Here is a 21,773-nt window from a genome sequence, read left to right on the forward strand (position 1 = left end):
GGAGGACTTTCAGCCACCCTAGGACTGTTTGTAGGGATGCAGCCGGGTCCTGTAGCGGTAACTTTCCCATCCGGTTCAGGGCGAGCCTGGAAAAATGGGTTGGATTGTGTGGAACGGAGGACGGGAAGGGCGCTCCAACTGTGTCTGGCCACACTAACAGAGGAGAGGCTAGCTTGGCTAGAGGGAGTCTCGGGCCTTCTCATCCACCCAATCCCTGATCGTGGAGGCTGCCCCCGGGATCTGCCAGATCCCCACCTCGCCAATCCCCACGCACACAAGAACAGGTGGTACAGGCCTCGGAATCCACTTTTATTGACATAGAAACCAAAAACAAGCAGAAGAGACAGAAATTGATGCTTCTGACCCCCAAAGCTGGAGAGAACGAGTGTCCCCAGGCCCACCTTCCCGACCATGTCCCCAAGGGCTTCAGGGGTCTGGGGAGCACAGTGGGGGGAGGGGGATACTTCCACCACATCCTTGGATCTAGATGAAATTATGCTGTGGGGGAGGGGCATCCCTACCTCTGGAGTGTGAGCATCATGTGAGGGGGAGGGGCGGCCCCATTTTATCCCTTATCTCCCCACCCACCTCAGCTGATCCTTGGCCCCGGGCAGGTCAGGGCCCGCCCTGGTTATCAGCTCTGGAGGGAGGGGGCTGGAGACTAAGGGGACACACACGGAGGCACAGGTACACGCACACACATGCAGACGGACGGACACACCCCCGCTGGGACTGGAGAGGGTGGGGGGGAGGGGCTTCTTGCCTCCCGAATTTAAAAAAATAAAAAATTTAAAAAAAAATAAAAAGTTTTAAAAACAGGTTTTAGTGTCTTCCCATTCAGCCGGCCCCGGCCCCGGGCTCAGAACTGGGTGTTCTCCTCCTGCCTCTCGCTCCCCGGGGCGTGCCCGTTGCTGGCGCTGCCCAGCGGGTGCCCGTTGCTGGCTCTGCCCAGCGGGTGCCCGTTGCCGGTGCCCAGGGGCTCGTCGTCGTCGTCCGGGAGCAGCTCCCCCGGCAGGCTCCGCCGGATCTCCTGGGCCAGCTGCGCGCGCTGCGCCTGGCACTCCTGGGCCAGCTGGGCCGTGGCCTGCAGGGGGGGCACAGGGCGGGGCGTGGGCGGGCCGCCCCCGCCCGGCTGCCCCTCCCCTCCGCGCCCTCCCCCCTTTACCTTGGGCTCCTCCTTGTCCAGCTGCTCCTGGACCTGCTGCTGCTCGCTCAGCACCCGCTCCTGCCGCTGCTTCTGCGCGTCTTCCAGCTGGGGGGGAGGGCAGACGCCCAGTGGGTCTGGGAAGCCCTTGCGCCCCGGGAAGGAGGACCCCGCCCCCGGGGACTGGCCTGAGGGGGGAGGGGGAGAAGGGGGGGGTGGAAGAAGGGGAGGGGCCCGGGCCTCACCCTTCGGATGGAGTTGACGGATTCCGTGATGTGCCTCCGGTTGATCTCGTTCAGCTCCCTGGGGGGGGAATAGGGATGGGGGAGGGCGGTCAGCCTCCTCCCTCCCTCCCTCCCGCGGTCCCTTCCCCCTCTGACAACAGCCAAGCACAGCAGGCCTCCCTGAGGGGCGCTCTCCAGTGCGCAGCCACCTCCCAGCTGGGAGACCCTGGGCAGGTCCCTTCCCCCTGTCTGCCTCAGTTTCCTCATGTGTTAAAAGCGCCGGAGGGGGCGTGGCCGCGCCCTCCGGGACCTCCGCCCAGAAACCCCCGCAGGGGCCCCGCCCACTCACGCCTCTTTCTTGTGTTTCTCGCGGGTCTTCGCCTCGGAAATGCTGTTGTGCCTCTTGCGGTCCAGGATCTTCTGCAGCTCCTTCTTCTCCCTGGGCGGGGGAGGCTGTCAGGTGGCGGGGCCGGGGGCAGAGGGCGCCGCGGCCCCGCCCCCAGCAGCCCCCCCCTCACTTGTCACTGGTCTCCTTGAGCTTTTTCAGCTGGCTCGCGTGCGTCTCCAGGACAAGCTCCCGAAGCCGCTGCTGGACCTGGACGGGCAAAGTCGGGGGGAGGGTCGGGGACGGAGCTGGAGGCCGGTCCCCAGGCCTCGCCCCCCCCCCCCCCCCCCCGGGCCTGTGAAGGGTGCTCCCCCCACCTGCCCCTCCCCCAGGTGCTTCTTTGCCCCTCCCCCCCTTACCTGTCTCAGGTGTTCCTGGCGCCGCTCCGCTTCTGCATCCGCCTGAGCCTCCCTGAAGTCCAGCAGACACTGGAACTGCTGCTTCTGCAGCTCCCGGTACTTCCGCATCTCTTCTTCCTCCTCCTCCTCCGGGCCCCCGCTCCTGCACAGAGACCCCGGCCGGACGTGCTGACGGCTCCGCGCCTCCGCCCGGCCCCCAGCCCCAGCCGGCCGCTCGCATCCCGTCCCCACCCCCACCCTGCCAAAATCGGGCGCCCCCTCCTGGGGCCCTCCCAGGGGCTGCCCGCGGTCAGACGCCAGGGGCTCCTCGGAGGGGCCGGAGCGGCTCTAACCCGGGCAAAGGCCCTTTCCCGACCTGCTCTGCCTGGAGACCTTCGGGGCCCGGGGCTCCCTCCCACTTCCGCTCTGATCCACAAAGTTTCCTCACTCTCCAAGGGCCTCTGAGCCTGGCTCCGGGCAGTTTCCCGCCGAGAGCTCATTGTTTCCTCCCTGCACTCTCTCCCTCTCACTTTCTCTCCCTCCAGCTCTCCAGCTCTCTCCCTCTGTCTCTCTCTCCTGTCTCTGTCTCTGTCTCTGTCCCTCTCTCCTGTCTCTGTCCCTCTGTCTCTCTCACACACTCCCTTTCCCCACCAGGGTCTATGTTCCCCAGCTGCACAGACCCTCCTACAGCAGGCTCCAGACCCTTCCCCGGCCCCTCCGGCTGCTCTCCATTCTATCGATGCCCCTCCCTAAGGCAGTGCCCACAGCCTACTGCCAACCCTGGGTATGGCCTGCTCAGGCAGGGCAGGGGGACCTCCCCCCCTCATTCTGGACCCTGAGGGTCTAAGGACGGAGGGAGTCAGGGCCCGCTCTGTTCCTGAAGTCTGACCTGTCCTCCCTGGGCCTCCTCCCCCCACCTGTTCTGCCCGGGCCCCCTCCTTCCCACCTGTCCTCCCGGGCCCCCCAGACGGACCCAGACACTCACTTGCGCCTCTTTTCCATCTCCCCCCGGTGCTGGGCCAGGGCGCCGAGGAGCCGCCGCGTGAACGCCACCGCCTTTCGCTGATGCTTCTTCTGCAGCTCCCGCAGGTCCCGCTCCTGGCGGCTGCGAAGCTTCCCCAGGGACTTGTGGGCCCGAAGCTCCTCCAGGGGGACCACGGACACCTCTGGAAGTCAGGGCAGGAAGGGGGACGTCAGAGACCAGCCTGGCTGATCGGGGGCTTCGGGGAGCAGGGAGGATTGGGGGGCACCCGGACCCGGTCCCCCGTTTCCCCCACTTACCTCCCAGGATGCTGGCGACGAGCTCGTCACACTGACCTGGGGAGAAGAACAGAACGAGCTGGGATGGAGGCCTGAGGATGGGGAGTGCGGGAAGGGACCCCAACCTCCAGAGGGAGAGCCTGAAGTGGGGGAGGGTTGACCTTCGCCAGGCTGAGCACAGCAGGGAGGACTCCCAAAACAGCCAAAAGCCCCTTGGGGGCAGATGAGGGGAGTCCCCGGCTGGCGCCCGACTCCAAGCTCCCTGGGAAGGCTCAGACCCCGAGGGTGGCGGGCGGAAGCCAGGCCATGACCTCGGGGAAGTGGAAGATGCCTCCTGCCACCCCTCCCCAGGCCATACCTGGTCTGTTTATGACGGGGCTGGTGGGGGAGGTCCCAGAGCCGGGGGGCTGGGAGGGCACAAACTCGGGGCAGCCGTGGATGGACCGTTTGGGCGGTGGGCGGTCCGGCCTTTGAGAAGGCAGGTCCTCTGAGGTCTCGGGAGCGGCCTGGAGGGGCAGAAGGTCACCCTGAAGCCGCCCGCCCAAGGCTCGTCCCAAAGGCCTGCAGAGCGGCCCAGAAGCCCTCCCTGCCCGGTGGCCCCCTGGCACTGAGCCCCCGGGGGCGGGCGCTGCTTTTGCTTTTCTCCGTCTCCTTGGCTTTACTCAGCTGGCACTGGGGGGGAGGGAGCAGAAGTCCCTGCGGTGGCCAAGGGGAACCACGTGCAGCCGCGTCAGGAGAGATCCAAGTTAGTGGGGACAAGCAGGGGCCCACATGCCCGTGGGGCCTGGGGTACCCCGGTGACCCCCACTGCGGGAAGGGCGTGGCCTAGTAGGGAGGGGTCACTGGCCCATCTGGGATCTGGAGGAGAGAAGCGCCACCTCCCGGCCTCCCATCCCTGCGGGGCCGGCCATGAAGCCTGAGGCCTTTGGCAACGGAGGTGGGCACTACAGGGGCAGGGGGCAGCCAGGCTGGGAGGCAGCACACAGTCGGTATTCTTGTTTAACCCTTCTCTGCCACAAAGGACGATGGGAGCGGGAGCAGAGCCAGGAGCAGTCGCTCCATGAGGCTCATTTTGGAAGCAAATGCGCACTCGGTCCAGCCGGGGAAGCCACAGGCGTCGGCTGTCCCTCCAGCACTGGCCAAGGTCTGCTCGGGGCATGGCCCCTGCTGGACCTGCGCCCCCTCTCCCTCCCCCCCCCTTCCCCCTGGCCCAGCGCTGGCCCAGAGGGACTCTGGAGCAGGCTCTGGCCTCTGGGGCCAGTGGGGAGCAGGGGACAGGCCCAGCGCTACCCCCGGCCTCGGCCCGCGGCTCACCTCGCTCTCCCCCATCAGCGCCGCCAGCTGCTTTGACCTCTGGTCCATGAGGCTGACGTGCTTGATGGGGTTGGACAAAGCCTCGGCGTAGTCTTGGGGAGGGGAGAACGGAGGAAGGGATTAGCAAACCCAGAGCCGACGGCCCCTTCCCCTGCCAGACCATGGGATGCCCCTCTTCCGCCCCCCGCCTCCTGCCTGTTGCTGATGGGGAAACCGAGGCTGGAACCACCACTTCCTCAAGGCTGCCCAGGGGGAGGCCAGACCGGAGCCCGACTCCCCCCCTCCTCCATCCCTGCACTCCGCTGCTCATCCTCCTCCTCTCTGACCCCCTCCCAGGTCCGGTCCCACCCCCGCCCCCTCACCCTGGTGATCATCAGGGATGTAGTCGGAAGCCTCCGTGTAGATGAGCAGAGCCGGCAGACACAGCGGCTGGTTGGCTTCATTCCTCAGGCAGATGTAATGGTACCCTGGGTGAGGTCAGGGGTCAGGGGTCAGAGCCATGGCAGGGGTGCCGGCAGGCAGTGACTACCCTCCCACCCCCGGGCCCCTCCCCCCGGCGTCCCGGGTCCCCAGAGACCTCCACTTTTAATCCTCTCCTCAGAACTGACCCCTCCCACCCAGGGGCTGGGGAAGGAAGGGAGAGAGAGAGGGAGGGAGGGAGGGAGGGAGGGAGGAAGGAAGGAAAGAAAGAAGGGGGCAGGGAGGCAGGAGGGAAGCTCTGTCCCCCGTTTTCACCTGAGCGGATGGCAGAGACGGGCAGGATCCGGTGCCCCACAAACTTGCCCCCTTCCTCAAAGGCGGCCACCCGGAGAGAGGCCAGCGTGGGCAGCACCACCTGCGGGAGGGGGAGAGCTCAGGGGGCTCCCTCTCAGGGGGCTCCCTCCAGGGGCCCGCCCTCTGCCCCTAAGCCCGGCCGCCCTTGCACGGGGGTTTCTCTGGGCCCGCGGCCGCCAGGCAGGAGGGGTCTCCTTCCGGGAGCCAGGCTCGGGGACCCACCTTGGGGAAGTCAAAGGGCTCCTCGTCCCAGACCGGGTTGAAGGAGTTCCCCTGGGAGGGCCGCGTGCGATATTTGCGCCGCGTGTCCGCGGGGAGGCCGAAGAGATCCACCTCCACGTAGATGCTGACCTTCCTGTCCGACAAGAACTGGCCCGAGATCACCTGGAAGAGCAGGACAGGCTGAGGGCCCGGGGACTGAGCTGGGGGCGCCCCTCCCCCGCCGACGCCCCTCCCCCTCCCCGCCGACGCCCCTCCCCCTCCCCGCCCGATGCCGACCTTGACCCGCAGAGCGTTGGCCACGATGCCGTCCACGATGCCCTCGGTGAAGGGGTCGAAGGACTTGTCCTGGCGCCGCATGAACTCGGGCTTGAGCAGGTACCCGCTGCGCCCGTTGTACTCGAACACGCCGGCGTTCAGCTGCATGGGGAGGTCTGGGGGCGGGGGCGGGGCGAGGTCAGCACGTGACACGGCCCGGCCCCGCCCCCAGAATCCTCCTCGGCCGCCCCCAGAATCCTCCTCGGCCGCCCCCAGAATCCTCCTCGGCCTCCCCCAGAATCCCCCGAGGCCTCACCGAGCGTCTGGAAGTTGAGGGCCACGAGCTGGCAGCCCGCGTTCCAGAAGAGCTGCGGCATGTAGTTGGAGGAGTCCACTCGTGTGCCCTTGGGGTAGATGCGGCTCAGCTGCTGCTTGTTGTACCTGAGGCAGGCGGTCATGGGCCACACTCTGCAGAAGGCGCCGGCCCGCAGACCCCTCCCGGCCTGCCCGAGCAGAGACAGTCTGCGGTCCGCCCTGACCCCGCTCCTGCTCTGCCATCCCTGGTTCTAGATCCCCCCCCACCAGCTCGGACACTCCCTGTTCTAGATCCTTCCTTGTTCTAGGTCCCCCCCCACACACCCCCGGTTCTAGATCCTTCCCTGTTCTAGGCGCCCCCAGCTCCCCCTGTGCCGGCCCCGCCCCTCTCATGGAAGGATACTCCACAAACTCCATGGGGCTCTTGGTGAGCTGCTCCAGGGCCTTGGTCTCCACGAAGGACGACATCTCGTAGCTCTTGTTCCGCTCTGTGGGGTGGGGGTGCAGGCTGGTGTCCCTTCCTCCGGCCCCCACCCCCCGGCCCCTCCCCCTCCCGAGTGCCCCCCTACTCACTCCGGGCCACCTCAAAGGACTTGAACTTGACAGGCTCGACGTAGTTGACCAGCGTGGACATCTCCTCGGTGGCGTTCACCTCGCTGCTGGCCGTGCCCTGTGACGCCCCCAACCCAAGGGTCAGGCGGTGGGTCCCACCCGCATCCCGCCCCGGCCCCTTCCCCGCCCCCACCCTCCCACCTCCTGGGCTTGACCTCATCTGTGGAGGTCTTCTTGGGGTCGGGCGGCTCCTCCTCCTCCTCCTCCTCGCTTTCGGCCTCTCGGTCTGTGGGAGAGAAGAGGTTGGGGCCCGTCCCCCCCTGCCCGCACTGCGGGGCCGCCCCCTCGCCCGCCCCGCCTCTCACCAATGGATTTTCGGGGCTCAGGATTGGCGCCCAGGAGATCCTCCTCATTGCTCAGAGTGGAGCAGGCCTCCGAGCTGGGGGAGCCTGGGGGTGGGGGAGGCAGAGACCAACCCGGCTCACACACCGCGTCTGCCCTGAGTGCGGCTGGGCACACGGGGCAGGGGGGAGCACGGGAGGGGGGGGAACATGGGAGGGAGCACGGGGGAGCACATGGGGAGCACGGAGGAGTATGAGGCAGCACAGGGGAGCAGGGGAAGTATGGGGAGCACAGGGGAAGCATGAGGGGAGCACAGGGGGTGGGAGGTTAGAGGTTGGGGGGGGGCCCAGATCCATTGGTGACTGACTCAGAAGGACAGGAATGAGGCGGCCGGACCCCAGAGCACTCGGGGACTTGGAGGCTGAGGGGCCGGAGGCCTGTGTAGGAGGGAGGTGGGTCACAGGACGGGCCGTGCACGGGCCGGGGGGAAGCCTCCAGGAATCCCGAGCTGGGGGCCTACCGAGCTGCGGGGAGGAGGGCTCCGTGACCACGGAGCTCTCACTCAGGGCCGAGTTACTCTGCTCCAGGGGCCGCTTGCGCACCGAGCCCTCGCCGAGGTTCAGGGGTGGATGGTGCCGCTTTTTGTTTTTCACCAGGATCCGGCCCATCAGGTCCTGCGGGCTGGGCAGGGGGACCCCCGGCGCCAGCTGGGAGAGGAGGGCACGGGCGGTCAGAGGCGCCAAGGAGCCGCCCCCACCACCCCCCACAGAGCGGCCCCTACCGGGTACTTGTCCAGCGGGTCTATGAGCAGGGCGTCCCCGAAGATGGTGCGGCAGTACTCGGCCATCTTGGCCTGCTGCTTCGCCCTGGCCAGAGGGAAGGGGCAGGAGTCAGGGGCCGAGCCTGGCAAGCGCCCGGCCCCAGGCTAGCCCAGGCACTCACGAGTCCACGTGATTCTCAAAGGAGAGGATGACGGGGAAGGGTGAGGTCTTGAAGGCCGTCTCGGCGATGGCCTCCAGCACGTCGCGCAGCGGCACCTCGGTGGTCATGGTGAAGCCGTGCGTGATGAAGGGCTCCTCCTCCGGCGGTCGGCCCTTCCACACATCCAGCTCCACGCAGCGGCAGCCCCAGAGCAGCGCCTGCCGGTACATCTCCACCGAGGAGGTTCCCGCCAGCTGCCCCGCTGCGGGAGGACAGGCCGGGGTCAGTGGGCCGAGGGGTGGGCCCTGGGGGACCCCTGATCCCCTCCTTCCCAGGGGGCTGCACAAAGAATCCTGCCCCGGGCCGGGCCCCTCCCTCTGCCTCCGGAGCTTCCACGAGTGTCTGGCGGGACTCGTGACCCGGCTCTAACAAGACCAGCCTGGACATCATGGCCGGGCCCTCGGGACCCCTCAGACGGGGGGCTCTACAGGTGTCTGTAAGGAAAGGAACCTGCTCTCTGCCAGGGAGCATCCTGGGGAAGCCCCTGCAGCTCCCATAGGCTAATGCTCAGGGAATCCCCGCTATCTCATCCCATCTTCTGAGAGCCCGCAGAGCAAGGGCCGCCATCATCCTGGCTGCAGATAAGGGGAGGGAGACACAAGTCTGAGGTAATTGGGGTTACGTGACCAGCCCAGGGTCCCACAGCCAGGGCTTAAGGGTTGGAGGCCAGAAGGTGTCACCGGCTCAGCTGGGCCCCAGGGGGGATCTGGACGCCTCCTCCTATAGGCTGACGCCCAAAGGGTCCCAACAGGGAGCATGCGGCCTTCCATGGACGCCTCCATAGGGTGAGAACCCTCCCCCCGCCCCGGCCCTGACCGGCCCCCCCGGCCGTCCCGAGGATCCTCCTCGCACGTGATGTTTCCTGGGGGACGGAAGCCTCGAAGGCTGAGCCACAGCCTTTTCGGCATCAATGAACAAAGCTGGACCTTGTTCCCTCCGCCTCCGGCTTCTGTGGCCGGACCGCCAAGATGGTGTCGCTGCAGAGGGGCCCCTGGGAGCGCCCGGCCGCGCTCCCACCCTGCACCCGCTCGGTTCAGGGAGCCGTGCAGCCTGTAATTGCCTTTTTTGAGTAATCCTCTCATTGTTTCCCCCACGCCCCACACCCTGGCGCTCTGCCCTGCCTGAAATGTCTTGTAAAATGATCTCTTAATGGTTCCAAGATTTCTCTGGTAGGGTTTGGGCCAGATGCTCGTCTCCAGGCGCCTTTTAAGCGTCAGGACTGCATCTTCACAGGCTCTGTCTCCCAGCGGCGGAGCCCAGAAATGGGGGGAAGCAGCGGCCCCACTTCCCGCCTTCTCGCGCTCTCCGGCCGAGTCCGAGCCCAGCCCGGGAAGGAGGCGATCGTGGGGTCTCGGGCCGTTCTCTCAGCCCCGGCTTGTCGCACGGGGCTTCTGCCCCTGCCCCCCGGGACACCTGACAAACGCTGCTCCCTCCACTCCCGCCCTTGTCTCCCGTCATAGAGCTAATTCTCTGTCAAGGGCTTAGCGCACAGTAGGGGCTTAACAAGTGCCCAAGTGACCGAAGCTGTTATTTCCAGAGTTGCTTGCGCTCCCCTAGGGTGGCCCTGAGAACAGTCCTCAGCCTGGACCTGGGTCACTGCACCTGGGCGTCCCCAGGCCGGGCCGGGGATCTCGCTTGGGAGGATCCGTGGGACTTCCCTGTGCCCAGGAGGGCAGTTCACATGCCCCAATTCCCTTCCTTGGACCTTTTGGCTGACGTTGGTCCTTCTCGCTCCCCCACCTTGGGGATCCTGGAAGCGTCTGTCCCCAGAAGGAGCCCCCGCACCTGGGGACAGCTCCCCCCTCCAGGGGTGACAGATGGGGGCAGGTCAGTTTCACACTCGGACTGTTGGGGGGGGACCAGACACTGATCTAATGAAACCCGGGGGTCCCTCCTCTGATGCTGGCTGGCAGCGAGGACCCCAGGGCAGTCTGGGAAGCGCAGGGACCGCAGGTCAGACCCATCTTGTCAAATACATTGAGTTACACATTCCAGCCCATTGGTCAAAATCCTAAACCATCTGCGACGCTCTAGGCAGGGACCCGGGCCGGGACCTCTGACCCACCGCTCCCTGGCACAGGGCGGCAGTGCCCGGGGCCCGGCCAGGAGGTACCAGGGAAGGACACGGCTCCCCGACCGTGGGCGGCTCTGCCCCTCTCGGCAGCCGAGGTCAGGCTCGTGGGCACGGACATCTCACTCCTCCCCCACCGCGTGCCCGTTCTAAAGACGGGGCAGCCGAGGCCGTACCTGTGAGGTAGGTGTTGTGTGAGGAATTGATGAAGTAGGAGCTGAGGGGCTGCGTCATGTCGTTGCTCAGGTCCAGAGTCTCCGGGGGCAGGATGCTGTTCTCCTCCCCGCCCAGGTAGCGGCTGAAGCCTTCCATGGACATCTGGTCTGGGGGCGGGGCAGGGGTCAGGCCGCGGCCCACCGGGCAGGGGGCACGTGACTCTGCCCCTCCCCTGTGGGGTCTGGGCGCCTAGATCTGGGCTCCCTGCCGTGCACTCTTCCCCCCGTTCTGAATATAGCCGGGGAAGGGCTGGAACAGGAGATGTCGGGGAGGGAGGGGCCTTAGAAAACAAGTCAAGAACCCACAAGGGCTCCAGCAGGTTCTGGTTCGGGGAGCTGACCCGAGAGCCGGCCCCCCACAGACCCACTGATCCGGCCGAGAGGGCTGGGGGAGCGGCGGGCCGGGACCCAGAGCCTCCTGCCTTGCCCGGCGGCCAGGCCGCTCACCTCGCTCCAGGAACTGCTGGTTGGGCTCGTATTTCTCGATGAGCAGGCGGGCCTGGGCCGGCCGAAGCGGGGGGTACAGGACCTCATTCAGCCTCGGGTCCCGCTGCTTCTGGTTGACAAAGTCCAGGAGCTGCTCCAAGGTCAGGTACGGCTTCCCCTTAGCACCACTGCGGGAAGAGACGGCCTGTGGGTGTCCGGAGGAAGGCTGCCCTCCTCCTCTTCAGCCCCCCCCCCCCGCCGCTGCCCGCCGCTGCCCACTGCTGCCCGCCTCCCAGACTGTACCCCACTGCCTGATCCAGCCTCAGAACTGGTAAAAAAAGAAATTCTCTGCCCCAAAACTAGGCCACGCTCTCTGGGAAGGCGGGACCTGCCCAGGACCGAGGCCCGAGAACCAGGCAACAATCGGGGCAGCCGGGGGGCAGTGGAGGCGGCACGGGTTGGATTCGGGCAGCTCCGCCAGCCCGCCTGCCTCGGTTTCCTCATCTGTAAAACGGGCAGGAAAAGGGAACGGCCCGCACTCCCGTCTCTGTAGCCCCAAAGGGGTCCAAGCCGGCCGCAGTCGGACAACAGCCGCGGGGACGGGTCTGCGACTGCCACGGGCGCGAGCCTCCTGAGCCCCCCGTGCCCGTCACAAGAACCTGCCCATGGAGAAGAGCTCTGGGGCTGAGCCCTTTCACTTCCCAGGGGAGGAAACCCGAGGGCGGGGGGTACATGGCGGGACCAAGGTCACCGGAGCGCCCTCCTCGGGCCCAACGCTCCTCTGCAGGGAGGGACCGCCCCCCCCCCCCAATTTCCCTTCCCCCTCCTCACATCTCCAGCAGGATCTTGTCTATGTCGGGCCGGAGACACAGTTTATTGAGGAATCTCTCAAAGATCTCCAGGGAAAACTCGTCTGGCCGGATCGACTGGCTCTGCAGGGAAGGAGGGAGGGAGGAGGAGTGAGCGGCAGAGCCCCGGGGAGGTCAAGGGGCTGGGGGCCAGTGCCGAGGGCACACGCTGCCCCCGCCGGGCCCGCCCTGGCCCCTACGCACCCGGTTAAAATTGAGGCCACAAGACTCCAGCGCCGTCTCCACACGCTTCTTGTCAGCAGAGAACATCTTAAGGATGCTGGGAGTGAGGGCATGGAGTCAGAGGGGGGAGGAGAGGGGGCGCCCCCAGGGTCAGAAGGGCCAAAGGTCACCCCGGGCAAGGGCAGACCTTTCACTATGGGGGGGGGCACTCTGATTTCCAAGGGGCAAAGTGGTGGTAAAGGGGTCCCTCGCCCCCGCCCCCCCATTGCCCCATCCCCCCTTACCCCATTGCCCCACCCTGCCCCCCCTTGCCTGTCCCCCCTTGCCCAGCCCTTCAGAACGATTCTCACTTTTTGACCGGGATTCGCCCATCTTGGTTCACCTGAAGCTTTAACTTGGTGTACCTGGCCCCGGGGAGAAGGAACAATAGGTCGGAGTTGCCGGGGCCCCCTCCCCCCCCTCCCGCCCGGGGCCCCCCTCCCTCCCAGGCCCAGCCAGCAGAAGCCCCTCTGCCCGGCCCCAGCTCACGCTTTTTTGAGGAAGGTGTTTCGGGACGCGTTCTGGGCCAGGATGTTCATGGCCAACTTGAAGAGCTCATCGGCCCAGACCTGGGGGTACAGAAGGGACCCCCAAGGGGAGTGAGGCCGCGGCGAGCCCCCGCGCCCCCAGAAGCGCCTCCCCGAGCGTTCTCTCAGATTCCCAGCTGGAGCCTACAACGGACTCACTGACAAATGAGGAAACTGAGGCCGGGCCCCACCCCACCTTGGCAGTGTCTTCCTGCACAGCCATGAAGTTGAGGAAAGTAGTGTTCACGGGGTCGGGGCCAGCCACGATGGTCACCAGCTTGTCCTCCGGCTTCGTCTCCGGACCTCCGAAACCCAGGATTTCCCTGATCTTGGGGTCCTGTGAGGGTCAGAGCCTCAGTGCCCGCCCCCCCCGGCTCCCGCCGCCCCCTCATTCGAGACCCCCACTGGGGCTCTGCCCGTGGCGACCGCGGGCAAACGGGCCGGGGGACCAACCTTGGGCAGCCGGGCGTAGCGGCCCGTGCGCGTGTCCCGGATCGAGCTGATGTCCAGCGTGTCCACTTCCTAGGGGAAAGCCCAAGGTTGGAGGAGGGGTGAGGGCCCGAGGGGCTTCCCCGTGCTCGTGAGGCACCTACTGTGTGCTGCCGGGGGCTGGGGCCCAGAGCTAAAGGGCGCGACCTGCCCCTGCTCTCAAGATGCTTCTGTTCTGCTGGAAGGCCCGGCCCAGACGCGGGTAAATAAACACAAAATATTTGGAGCGATTCCCAGGCCGGATTGGGGGAGGGGCGGCAGCGGCCTCCCTGAGGCTCAGAAAGTGGGGGTGTTCCGGGCAGGGGGGGAAGAGACAGCGGGACCCCCAAAGTCCGCGGCTCTGGGGCCGGCGCTCCCAACCAGGATGCCCACACGCGGCCATTGCCCACCTCTGCCAGGGAGCTGCCGGGCCTAGGACGCTTCCTGTCCGGGGGAGGGTGGGGGGGAAAGGCCGGGAGGCCACTTCCTGTCCGGCCGGGCCGTGGGAAGGGTCAGCCGGCTTGGGAGGCCTAGGGAATTTGGGGCAGGGGGCAAGCACTGAGGCCGCCGGGGGGAAGGGGAGGAGCGGCGGCCTGGAGCTCACCATGTTGGGTCCAGTCCAGTAGAGGAAGAAGCCATGGGAATCCACCCGGAGCGTGACCAGGTTCCGACTGGAAGCCTCCTGGACAACAAGGGCAGAAGCCAGTGAGGGCCAGGCCGAGGGGGAGGGGCCGTGGCCTTGGGTGACGGTGGCCGGCCGCGGGGGTCTCGGGGGCGCAGAGAGCTCCAAGCCCCGGGGTCCGAACGCAGCCTCCGGCACTGAGCAGCCGCATGCCCCTGGTCGAGTCCCCCACTGTCTGCCTCAGTTTCCTCATCTGTAAAACGAGCTGGAGAAGGAAACGGCCAGCCCCTCCGTTATCTCCGCTGAGAACGCCCCCAACGGGGTCACAAGCGAGGCCCGCAGGACTGCAACGACTAAACCACTGCCCACAGCTGTGGCGCAAGGGGGCTCGTGCCAGCAGCCCGGTTACACAGAGGGCTTGAGGGGCTTGCCCAATAACCAGCCAGTTGGGCTCCAAACCGAGCTCCACCGCGAGCCCATTTTACAGATGAGGACCCCGAGGCTGGTTGGCCAGGTTACCGGGCCAGCATCTCCAGGTCCTCCTGACCCACAAGTGCAGGGCTCTGCCATCAGTCCCAGGGCCCTCCTCTGGGGATCTGATACCACAGGGGGAGGGGAGAGGGGTGAACCCCCAGACTAGCCCAGGGCTGGGGGGGGGGGCAAAAGGTCAGGAACTCCTGGCCACCCCCAACCTCCCATGACTCCATCCCTAATTCCGCCCACCCTCCCCGGGCCCCACCCACCCTTTGGGCCCTCCCGGAGATTTCTTCTCCATAAACTCAGAATAAAGAGCACAGACCCCAGGATGGAGGGAGGGCCAGGGCCAGCCCAGCAGGGGAGCCCGGAGCAGCAAGCGGGGCCTCCCACCCACCCACTGCCCAGTCTGCTGTGACCTCCGACCCGGAGAAAGCCTCCGGAGCAGCAGGGACCAATCCCAAGGACTCTTGGGACTTGGGGGGGGGGGGGACTTTCTCTGTCCCCGCCCGGGGTTAATTCAGGCGGGGGCGGGGAGGGAAGGAGCCGAGATAAGGTGACCTTTCTCCCCTCCCTCCATCCTGCTCCCCCAAATCCTCAGCGCTCCGGCGGCCCCAGGAGTTCCCTCAGCGCGGGCTGTGGGAGGGCAAGGGGCCCCTCCGTGGGGCCGGCCGTGGCGGGAGTCCACAGCTCCCGGGATGCCGGCGCCGGCTCCTCCCGTCCCCCCCGGATTCCCCCGTTTCCCCGGCAGCCCCCCTTCCCCCCCAGGCTCACTCCCTGGCTCCCACTTCCTTATTTGGGGTTATCGCACCAGGAGGAAAAGGAGAAACTTTGTCTAACTCTCCTGCCGGAGGCCTCGGGGGGGAGGGGGCTCCCCCAGACTCACGGCCCCGCCCCCGCCCCTTCCCCAACACCTGATTTCTCGCCACACCTGTTCCCTCCGGCCACACCCCCAGGCCCCCTCCCGCGCCCGCGGTCACCCCAAAGCCGCCCGAGCTCCCCCAGCCCCACCCAGCCGGAAAGGAAAAGGGAATCCTGCCAGGCCTGGGGCCGGCTCGGCGAGGGAGGGGGCGGCGGGCCTGGAAGCGGGCGAGGGCGGGGGGCCGCGGCCCGGGGCGGGGGGAGAAAAAGGCTCCCGGGGAAGGAGGCTCCAAAGGACGCAGAGGAAAAGGCCCGAGATGGGGAGGAGGACAGGAAGGCGCAGAGAAGCCGGGCTTGCGGGGAGCGGGGGCACCCCGCGGGCGGAGAACCCCAGCGCCGGCGCTCGCAGCGGGGGCCGGCGGGAGGTTTCGGGAGCGCTAGGGCAGAGCCGGCGGCGGGGGGGCGCAGAGACGCCGGGGAGGTTTATGGGGGTTCAAAGTCTTCTCCGGGAGTGGGAGGTGCAAAGTCCCCGCACGGAGCCCCAGGAGCGTTTTGGGGGGAAAGAGCCCAAGGCCCCTCCTCGATTTCTCCGGGGAAGAGCAGGGGGCTCGGGGACTCCGGGCAGCAGCGCCGAACGGCCCCCCAAGCTCTCGGGGTTTGGGGGGAGGGAAACAGCCGCGGGAGGAAAGCAAAGCGAGGCCCGGGGAGGCGAAACCGGCCGCGGGGGAGACGGAGCGCCGGGGCGCGGGGGGGGCGCAGGAGGGGGGCGGCTGCGGAGGCCCGGGCTGTAGCCCCGGCCCCCCCGCCCCGAGCTCACCTCATCCCACTTGATGAACTTGCTGCCCCGTCTTAAGATCTCGGCCACCGCCGGAGGCTCCAGTTGCAGCGCGTGCACCCCGGGCCGGGCGCCGGCCATGGCGCTCCCGGGAGCCGGGGCCGGGGGCCAGCGCGGAGGGCGAGCCGCACCGGGCTGCGGGCGCGAACCCCGACGGTCCGGTCAGGGTCCGGCTCCCCGCGCCCGAGCGCAGCGGCGGGGGCAGCAGAGCAGGAGGAGGGGGAGGAGGAGGAGGAGGAGGCGGCGGCGGCAGCGCAGTCCGGGACTTTCTCTCGGGGCGGCCCGGGCAGGGCGGGGCGGGGCCTCGGAGGGGCGGGGCCTGTGTGTGCCACGCCCCCGCTCCTCCCGCCCCTCGGGTCCCACTGCCTTCCCAGAACTCAGGAGTCCCGGCTGGAGCCGGGGCAGGAGTCCGCGCCCCCTGGCGGTCAGGCGAGGACGGCCCGGCCCGAGGTGCAGGGCCGGGGGCCAGGCTCCCAGGGCTCAGAGCGGACTGAGCATCCTGGTCCCGCCGGGCTCCTGCTGCCCCGCTCTGTCCTGGGAGAAGCCCGCATTCCCAGCCCCCCCTTCTCCCTCCTCCCCCGGCTCCCCCAGTCCGCCGGTCACCCGCCCCTCCTCCTCTCTCCCCCAGCTGGCCACCCCCCCACCCTTTCCCTGTCTCCCTCAGCCAGTTGCCCCACCCCTCCCCCTCCCCCCCAGCCTGCTGCCCCACCCTCCCTCCCCCCAGCCAGTTGCCCCTCCCCCCACGCCACCCCATCTTCTTCCAGCCCCCCACGGTCGGAAGCACTTAGTGCCTAATGGCCCTTTTCCCCGCGGAAGATCCGGGGACGCCGGGCCCCGCGCTCCCGAGAGAGCCCAAGTGGCCGGAGCCTCGGCCGCCGGCCCCGCTCCCCGCCCGCCGCGTCCTCTTCTTCCCAAAGCCGGAAGGCTTGCGTGACCGGGGGCTGGGGGGCACTTGCCCTGGTCGCCCAGCGAGAAGTGTTCTCCCTCCCCCCCAGCCGGTCCCCACGTTCTCAGCCTCAGCCTTATCCTGGGGGAGGGACACAAGCCTCGCACTAGCGCCCCGAGGTGGGCGCTCCGCCCGCTCTGTGACCCGGGCTCCGAAACGGGGAAAACGCCCCGCCCAGTTATGCCCCCGCCCTCGGGCAGCCCCTGGCCTCGGGGAGCGCGCTTCGGAGAGAGAAAAATCCGGGTGGGGGCGGGGCTCGGAGCCTGCCTGTGGGCCCCCGCCCCCGAGCCAGAGCTGGGGCTTCGCGGAGGAGAACTCTAGAGGGGCTGAGCCCAGTTCTGTGCAGGCCACAATTTTACCTAAGGCTGGACCTAGAAACCCAGAAAGACGGCAAGGTGGGAGGAGGGGGAGGCTGCAAGGTGGGAGGAGGGGGAGGCTGCAAGGTGGGAGGAGGGGGAGGCTGGCAAGGTGGGAGGAAGGGGAGGCTGCAAGGTGGGGAGGAGGGGAGGCGGCAAGGTGGGGGAAGGGGGGCTGCAAGGGGGAGGAGGGGGAGGCTGGCAGGGTGGGAGGAGGGGGAGGCTGGCAAGGTGGGAGGAGGGGGAGGCTGGCAATGGGGAGGAGGGGAAGGCTGGCAGGGTGGGAGGAGGGGGAGGCTGCAAGGTGGGAGGAGGGGGAGGCTGGCAAGGTGGGAGGAAGGGGAGGAGGGGGAGGCTGGCTGGGTGGGAGGAGGGGGAGGCTGGCAATGGGGAGGAGGGGGAGGCTGGCAAGGTGGGGAGGAGGGGGAGGGTGGCAAGGTCTCCTGCTGGGCCTGCAACAGGAGGGCCCAGCCTGGCAAGTGTGCCTCACATGGGGGGAGGAGGGGAGAGGCTGGCCTGCTTGAGCCTCGGTTTCCTTTTCTGTACAAATAGCCATAAGCATTCCTCCCGGGTCTGCCGCGCCTTGAGGTGGGCCAAGCCCGTTCTGAAAGCCCAGCCTTCTGAGAGTATTCCTATTGATGGGATTATCCCCATTTTACAGATGAGGAAAGTTTCAGCTTTATAGTCAGGAATCGCTCAATCCACCAGCATTAGGTGCCTACTAAGTGTCAGATGCGGTCCCCAGACAAAAAGATAAATTAAGAGCTCCTCCGAGACCCCATTTGGGGTTTTCTTGGCAAAAATAACAGAGTGGTTCGCCATTTGCTTCTCATTTTACAGATGAGAAAACTGAGTCATGTGGTGAAGGGTCTCCCTGCCAGTAAGTGTCCGAAGTCATAGTTGACCTCCCAGACTCCTGACTGGGCGCTCCGTGCACTGGGGCACCACCGCTGCCGCTCAAGGAGGTCCTGCCCCGCCTCGGAGGGAATCCTGACTGGGCGACCCTGGACGGGTCACCAGCACTAAGCTTAGCCAGGAGTAGCCAGTTTACTAGGCCTGCCTCCATACAAGCCGCCTGCCGGCCTGGCCCCAGGGCCTTTAAGTCCCGCCTGGGTCACCAGGATTCCCAGAAAGTCCGCTCCACTGACCTGGGGGCCTGCCCGGTGCCAGAGGCCCCTCCGGCTCCCAGGGTGCCCTGGGAAGAGGCCAAGCGGAGCGGATGCTGCCCCCGTCTCCCCGGGCCTGGCTCCCCGCTCTCCTCCAGCTGGGCTCCCAGAGCGCCTTCCTTTCCTCTCCGAAGTCAGCCCCCTGCTAGGGAGGGACGCTGGGGCGGATCCCCGCTAGGGCTAACCACAGGCTTCCCTGACCTCAAGTCCAATTGCTGACAATTTTCTTTGCTAAATTGCCCACTGTCAAGCATCCCGGTCTGGCACCTACATACACATCGGAGCCTTCCCAGATGGCAGGGACCTCAGAGAGCCTCTCGCTCCACTGACTCATCTTCCTGGAGCAGGAAACAATACAGGAGTCTCCCTATTCCAGTTCTTCCGGGATTGACGACTGCGCTTTCTCGGGCCCATGGGAACATACCCATTTCTCAGATGAAGGGGCTGAGGTACAGAGCAATCCTCCCAGACTGGAGGCGCGGCCTCCTTTGGACACCGAAGTGGAGGCCACGGCCTTTCTCCTGGCCTTTGTTCTCAGTCTCCCCGGGGAGTCGAATCCCGAGACTGGACAGAGGGAGACAGCTACCGAGGTACTGCTGTCCCTGCTGGCTTCGGTCCAAAGGGAACTTCCTGCCCTCGGGGAACTTACAGCCTCCTGGGCTGCTGAAGGAGCCCAGACCGGCTCAGCCCATGAAGCTGCCGGGAGAAGCCTGGAGGTCCCCCAGCCAGCGCCAGGGCTTGAACCGGGGTCTTCTAAGGCACAGATCGCGCCCAACTGCTCCAGGCTGCCTCCACCAGTCCCGCGGCTCCGGAGTTGGGGCCTGGATCTCAAGGGTGACCGGGCGTGATTCAGTTAGCAGAGGAAGAACTGGGGCTGGAACCCGTGCAGAGAGAGAGAGAGATGGAGATGGGGAGGGAGCACTGAGGGAGACCAGAGACAGAGAGAAAAGAGAGCCAGAGACAGAGGTGGGACAGAGGTGGGAGAGACAGAGAGAGAAAAAAGAACTAAAGAGAGACAGAGCTGGAAGATGGAAGAGAGAGTCAGAGCTAGAGAGAAGATAGAGCTGGAAGAGACAGAACTAGAGAGAAAGAGAGAGAACAAGAGAGAAGGATACAGAGATGGGAGAGAGAGACACAGCTAGAGAGAGACAGAGATGGAAGAGAGAGAAGTAAATAGATGGAAGAAAGCCAAAGCTAGAGAGAAGAGACTGAGATAGAAGCGAAACAGCTAGGGAGAGACAGGCTGAGATGGAAGAGAGACAGAACTAGAGAAAAGAGATAAAGCTGGAAGAAACAGAGCTAGAAAAGAGAGATGGAAGACAGAGCTAGAGAGGAGATAAAGATACAGAGATGGGCAGAGATGGGACAGACAGAGACAGAGCTAAAGGAAGAACTGGAGAAAGACAGAGATGGAAGATGGCAGAGAGACAGAGACAGCTAGAGAAAAGAGATAGAGCTGGAAGAGATACAACTAGAGAAAAGAGAGAGATGGAAGAGAGACAGCTAGAGAGGAGAGAGACAAAGATACAGAGGTGGGCAGAGATGGGAGAGACAAACAGACAGAGCTAGAGGGAAAAAAAAGAGCTAAAGAGACAGGCAGAGCTGGAAGATGGAAGAGAGAGTCAGAACTAGAGAGAAGATAAAGCTGGAAGAGAGAACTAGAGAGAAAGAAGTGGAAGAGAGAGAACAAGAGAGAAGAGAGATAAAGATACAGAGATGGGAGAGACAGTGCTAGAAGATGGAAGAGAGACAGAGACAGAGTTAGAGGGAAGATAAAGCTGGAAGAGACATCACTAGAGAAAAAGAGAGAGAGAGATGGAAGAGAGACAGAGCTGGAGAAGAGAGATAAAGATACAGAGATGGAAGATGGAAGAGAGACTGAGCTAGAGAAAAGAGAGCTGGAAGAGGCAGAACTAGAAAAAAAAGAGATAGAAGAGAGACAGAGAGAAAGGATAGAGCTAGAGAGAGGCAGAGATGGAAGAGAAAGAACTAAATAGAAGAGAGACAGTTGGAAAAAAGACAAAGCTAGAGAGATGAAACAAAGCTAGAGAAAAGAGACAGAGATGAAGAGACAGCTAGAGAAAAGAGAGCCAGAGAGACAGGCAAAAAGGGAAGAGAGAATTAAGAAGAGAGACAGAGGGAAGAAAGACAAAGCTAGAGAGAAGAAAGAGAAGTGAGACAGCTAGGGAGAGACAGGTAGAGATGGAAGAGAGACAGAGACAGAGCTAGAGAAAAGAGATAAAGCTGGAAGAAACAGACCTAGAAAAGAGAGATGGAAGACAGAGCTAGAGAGGAGATAAAGATACAGAGATGAGCCAGACAGACAGAGACAGAGCTAAAGAGAGAACTGGAGAGAGACAGAGATGGCAGAGAGACAGAAAAAGACAGAGAAAAGAGATAGAGCTGGAAGAGATGCAACTAGAAAAAAGAGAGAGATGGAAGAGAGACAGAGCTAGAGAGAAGAGAACTAAAGAGACAGGCAGAGATGGAAGAGAAATAGAGCTAAAGAAGAGAGAGAGGGAACTAAAGAGAAGAGGGGCAGGGATGGGAGAGAGACAGAGCTAGAGAAATGACAGAGAAGAGGGAAGGGGAGAGGAGAGAGGGACAGGGAAAGCTAAGCTCTAGATCCCAGGAAAGCCAGCCTAGAGTTCCATGGAGAGTCTGGGAAGAGCCAGAGGCTACCCTGGGTAGAAGAAGCAGATTCTGTGGGGGGAGTCAAGGGAGAAGGCGAGGATTCTGCCTCTGCCCCTCGCTCCCCAGATACCTTGGCCAGGGCACGTGGGTCTCTCTGAGCCCTTTCCTGACCTACAGAGGGGCCTCCTTGAGCCTCCCCATTCCCTCTGGGTGGCTCTAGGAGACGTGCTCAGCTGACCTGGGGCCGGAGCCTTTGCCGATCTGCCTCAGTTTCCTAATTTGCCTCATACGCATCTTCCAAGTCCCTGCCATCCCTCCTTCCTTCCAGACTTCCTGAGGACTCGGAGCTGCTGGGGAGGGGGAGCGAGGAATTTTCTGGAGGCCCTGCCTGGGAAAGTGCCCTCAGCAGACAATGGCAGAGTGAGTGTTAATTCTCCGGTGCCATGGTCCCAGAGGGCTCCCTGGAAGAGGGCTTTTTCCTCTGCGGACACTCTCCAAGCCCCGGTAATGGGATGGGGCGTCTCGGTAATGGGAATGGGAAGTCTCGGTAATGGGAATGGGAAGTCTCGGTAATGGGACTGGGGCGTCTCGGTAATGCTGGAGGGAGAGGCCTGGTGCCTTCCAGCCTCCACCCTCGATTAACCCCACCCCAGCCTCCCCAGAGCCTCTGGCAGCGGAGCTGAAAGCAGCATTAGCTCGGTAATCTGAGGATGGGGGTGGGAAAGGGGAGGGGGGACGGGAAGGGAGCTGGGGGAATGTGGGAAAGCGGGCCCTCTTCAGGGAATACAGGAAACTTTGGATCTCCTCGCCTCGTTCCTGGAATGGTCCAGACCTGGAAGATGCCCCGGGCTAGACACAGGTAACAGGAGCCAGTTGGGGGGGGGGTAGAAGGGAAGGAGGAGGAGCAGGCGCCCGGGGCGCCCCAAGACCCGTCCCCTTTGGATGAGCCTCGGGGTAGGCAGGAGGGGAGAGTTGGAACCAGAGATGAAAGGCTGG

At 65.0% G+C, this 21,773-nt stretch overlaps 1 protein-coding gene across 1 annotated transcript; it reads right to left on the reverse strand.

Annotated features, from left to right (window-relative positions):
- Positions 1–288: 288 nt before the first annotated feature.
- On the reverse strand, positions 289–16,227 carry PLCB3 (phospholipase C beta 3). Its single transcript, XM_031942637.1, has 32 exons — positions 15,658–16,227; positions 13,488–13,565; positions 12,869–12,937; positions 12,612–12,752; positions 12,378–12,457; positions 12,200–12,253; positions 11,871–11,946; positions 11,650–11,750; positions 10,840–11,006; positions 10,354–10,500; positions 8,068–8,308; positions 7,907–7,991; positions 7,646–7,832; positions 7,149–7,232; positions 6,999–7,069; positions 6,805–6,901; positions 6,635–6,719; positions 6,233–6,357; positions 5,938–6,092; positions 5,662–5,823; positions 5,401–5,500; positions 5,028–5,132; positions 4,666–4,757; positions 3,710–3,857; positions 3,373–3,408; positions 3,077–3,257; positions 2,113–2,254; positions 1,887–1,963; positions 1,718–1,807; positions 1,390–1,447; positions 1,166–1,252; positions 289–1,084 (listed from the first exon to the last, which is right to left on the reverse strand). Exons 1-32 carry the CDS (start codon positions 15,754–15,756, stop codon positions 860–862), a joined length of 3,645 nt encoding a protein of 1,214 aa, XP_031798497.1. The 5' UTR covers positions 15,757–16,227; the 3' UTR covers positions 289–859.
- Between the last annotated feature and the right edge of the window lie 5,546 nt (positions 16,228–21,773).

Source organism: Sarcophilus harrisii, chromosome 6, assembly GCF_902635505.1.
Source record: "Sarcophilus harrisii chromosome 6, mSarHar1.11, whole genome shotgun sequence".
In the NCBI taxonomy this organism is placed as follows: Eukaryota; Metazoa; Chordata; class Mammalia; order Dasyuromorphia; family Dasyuridae; genus Sarcophilus; species Sarcophilus harrisii.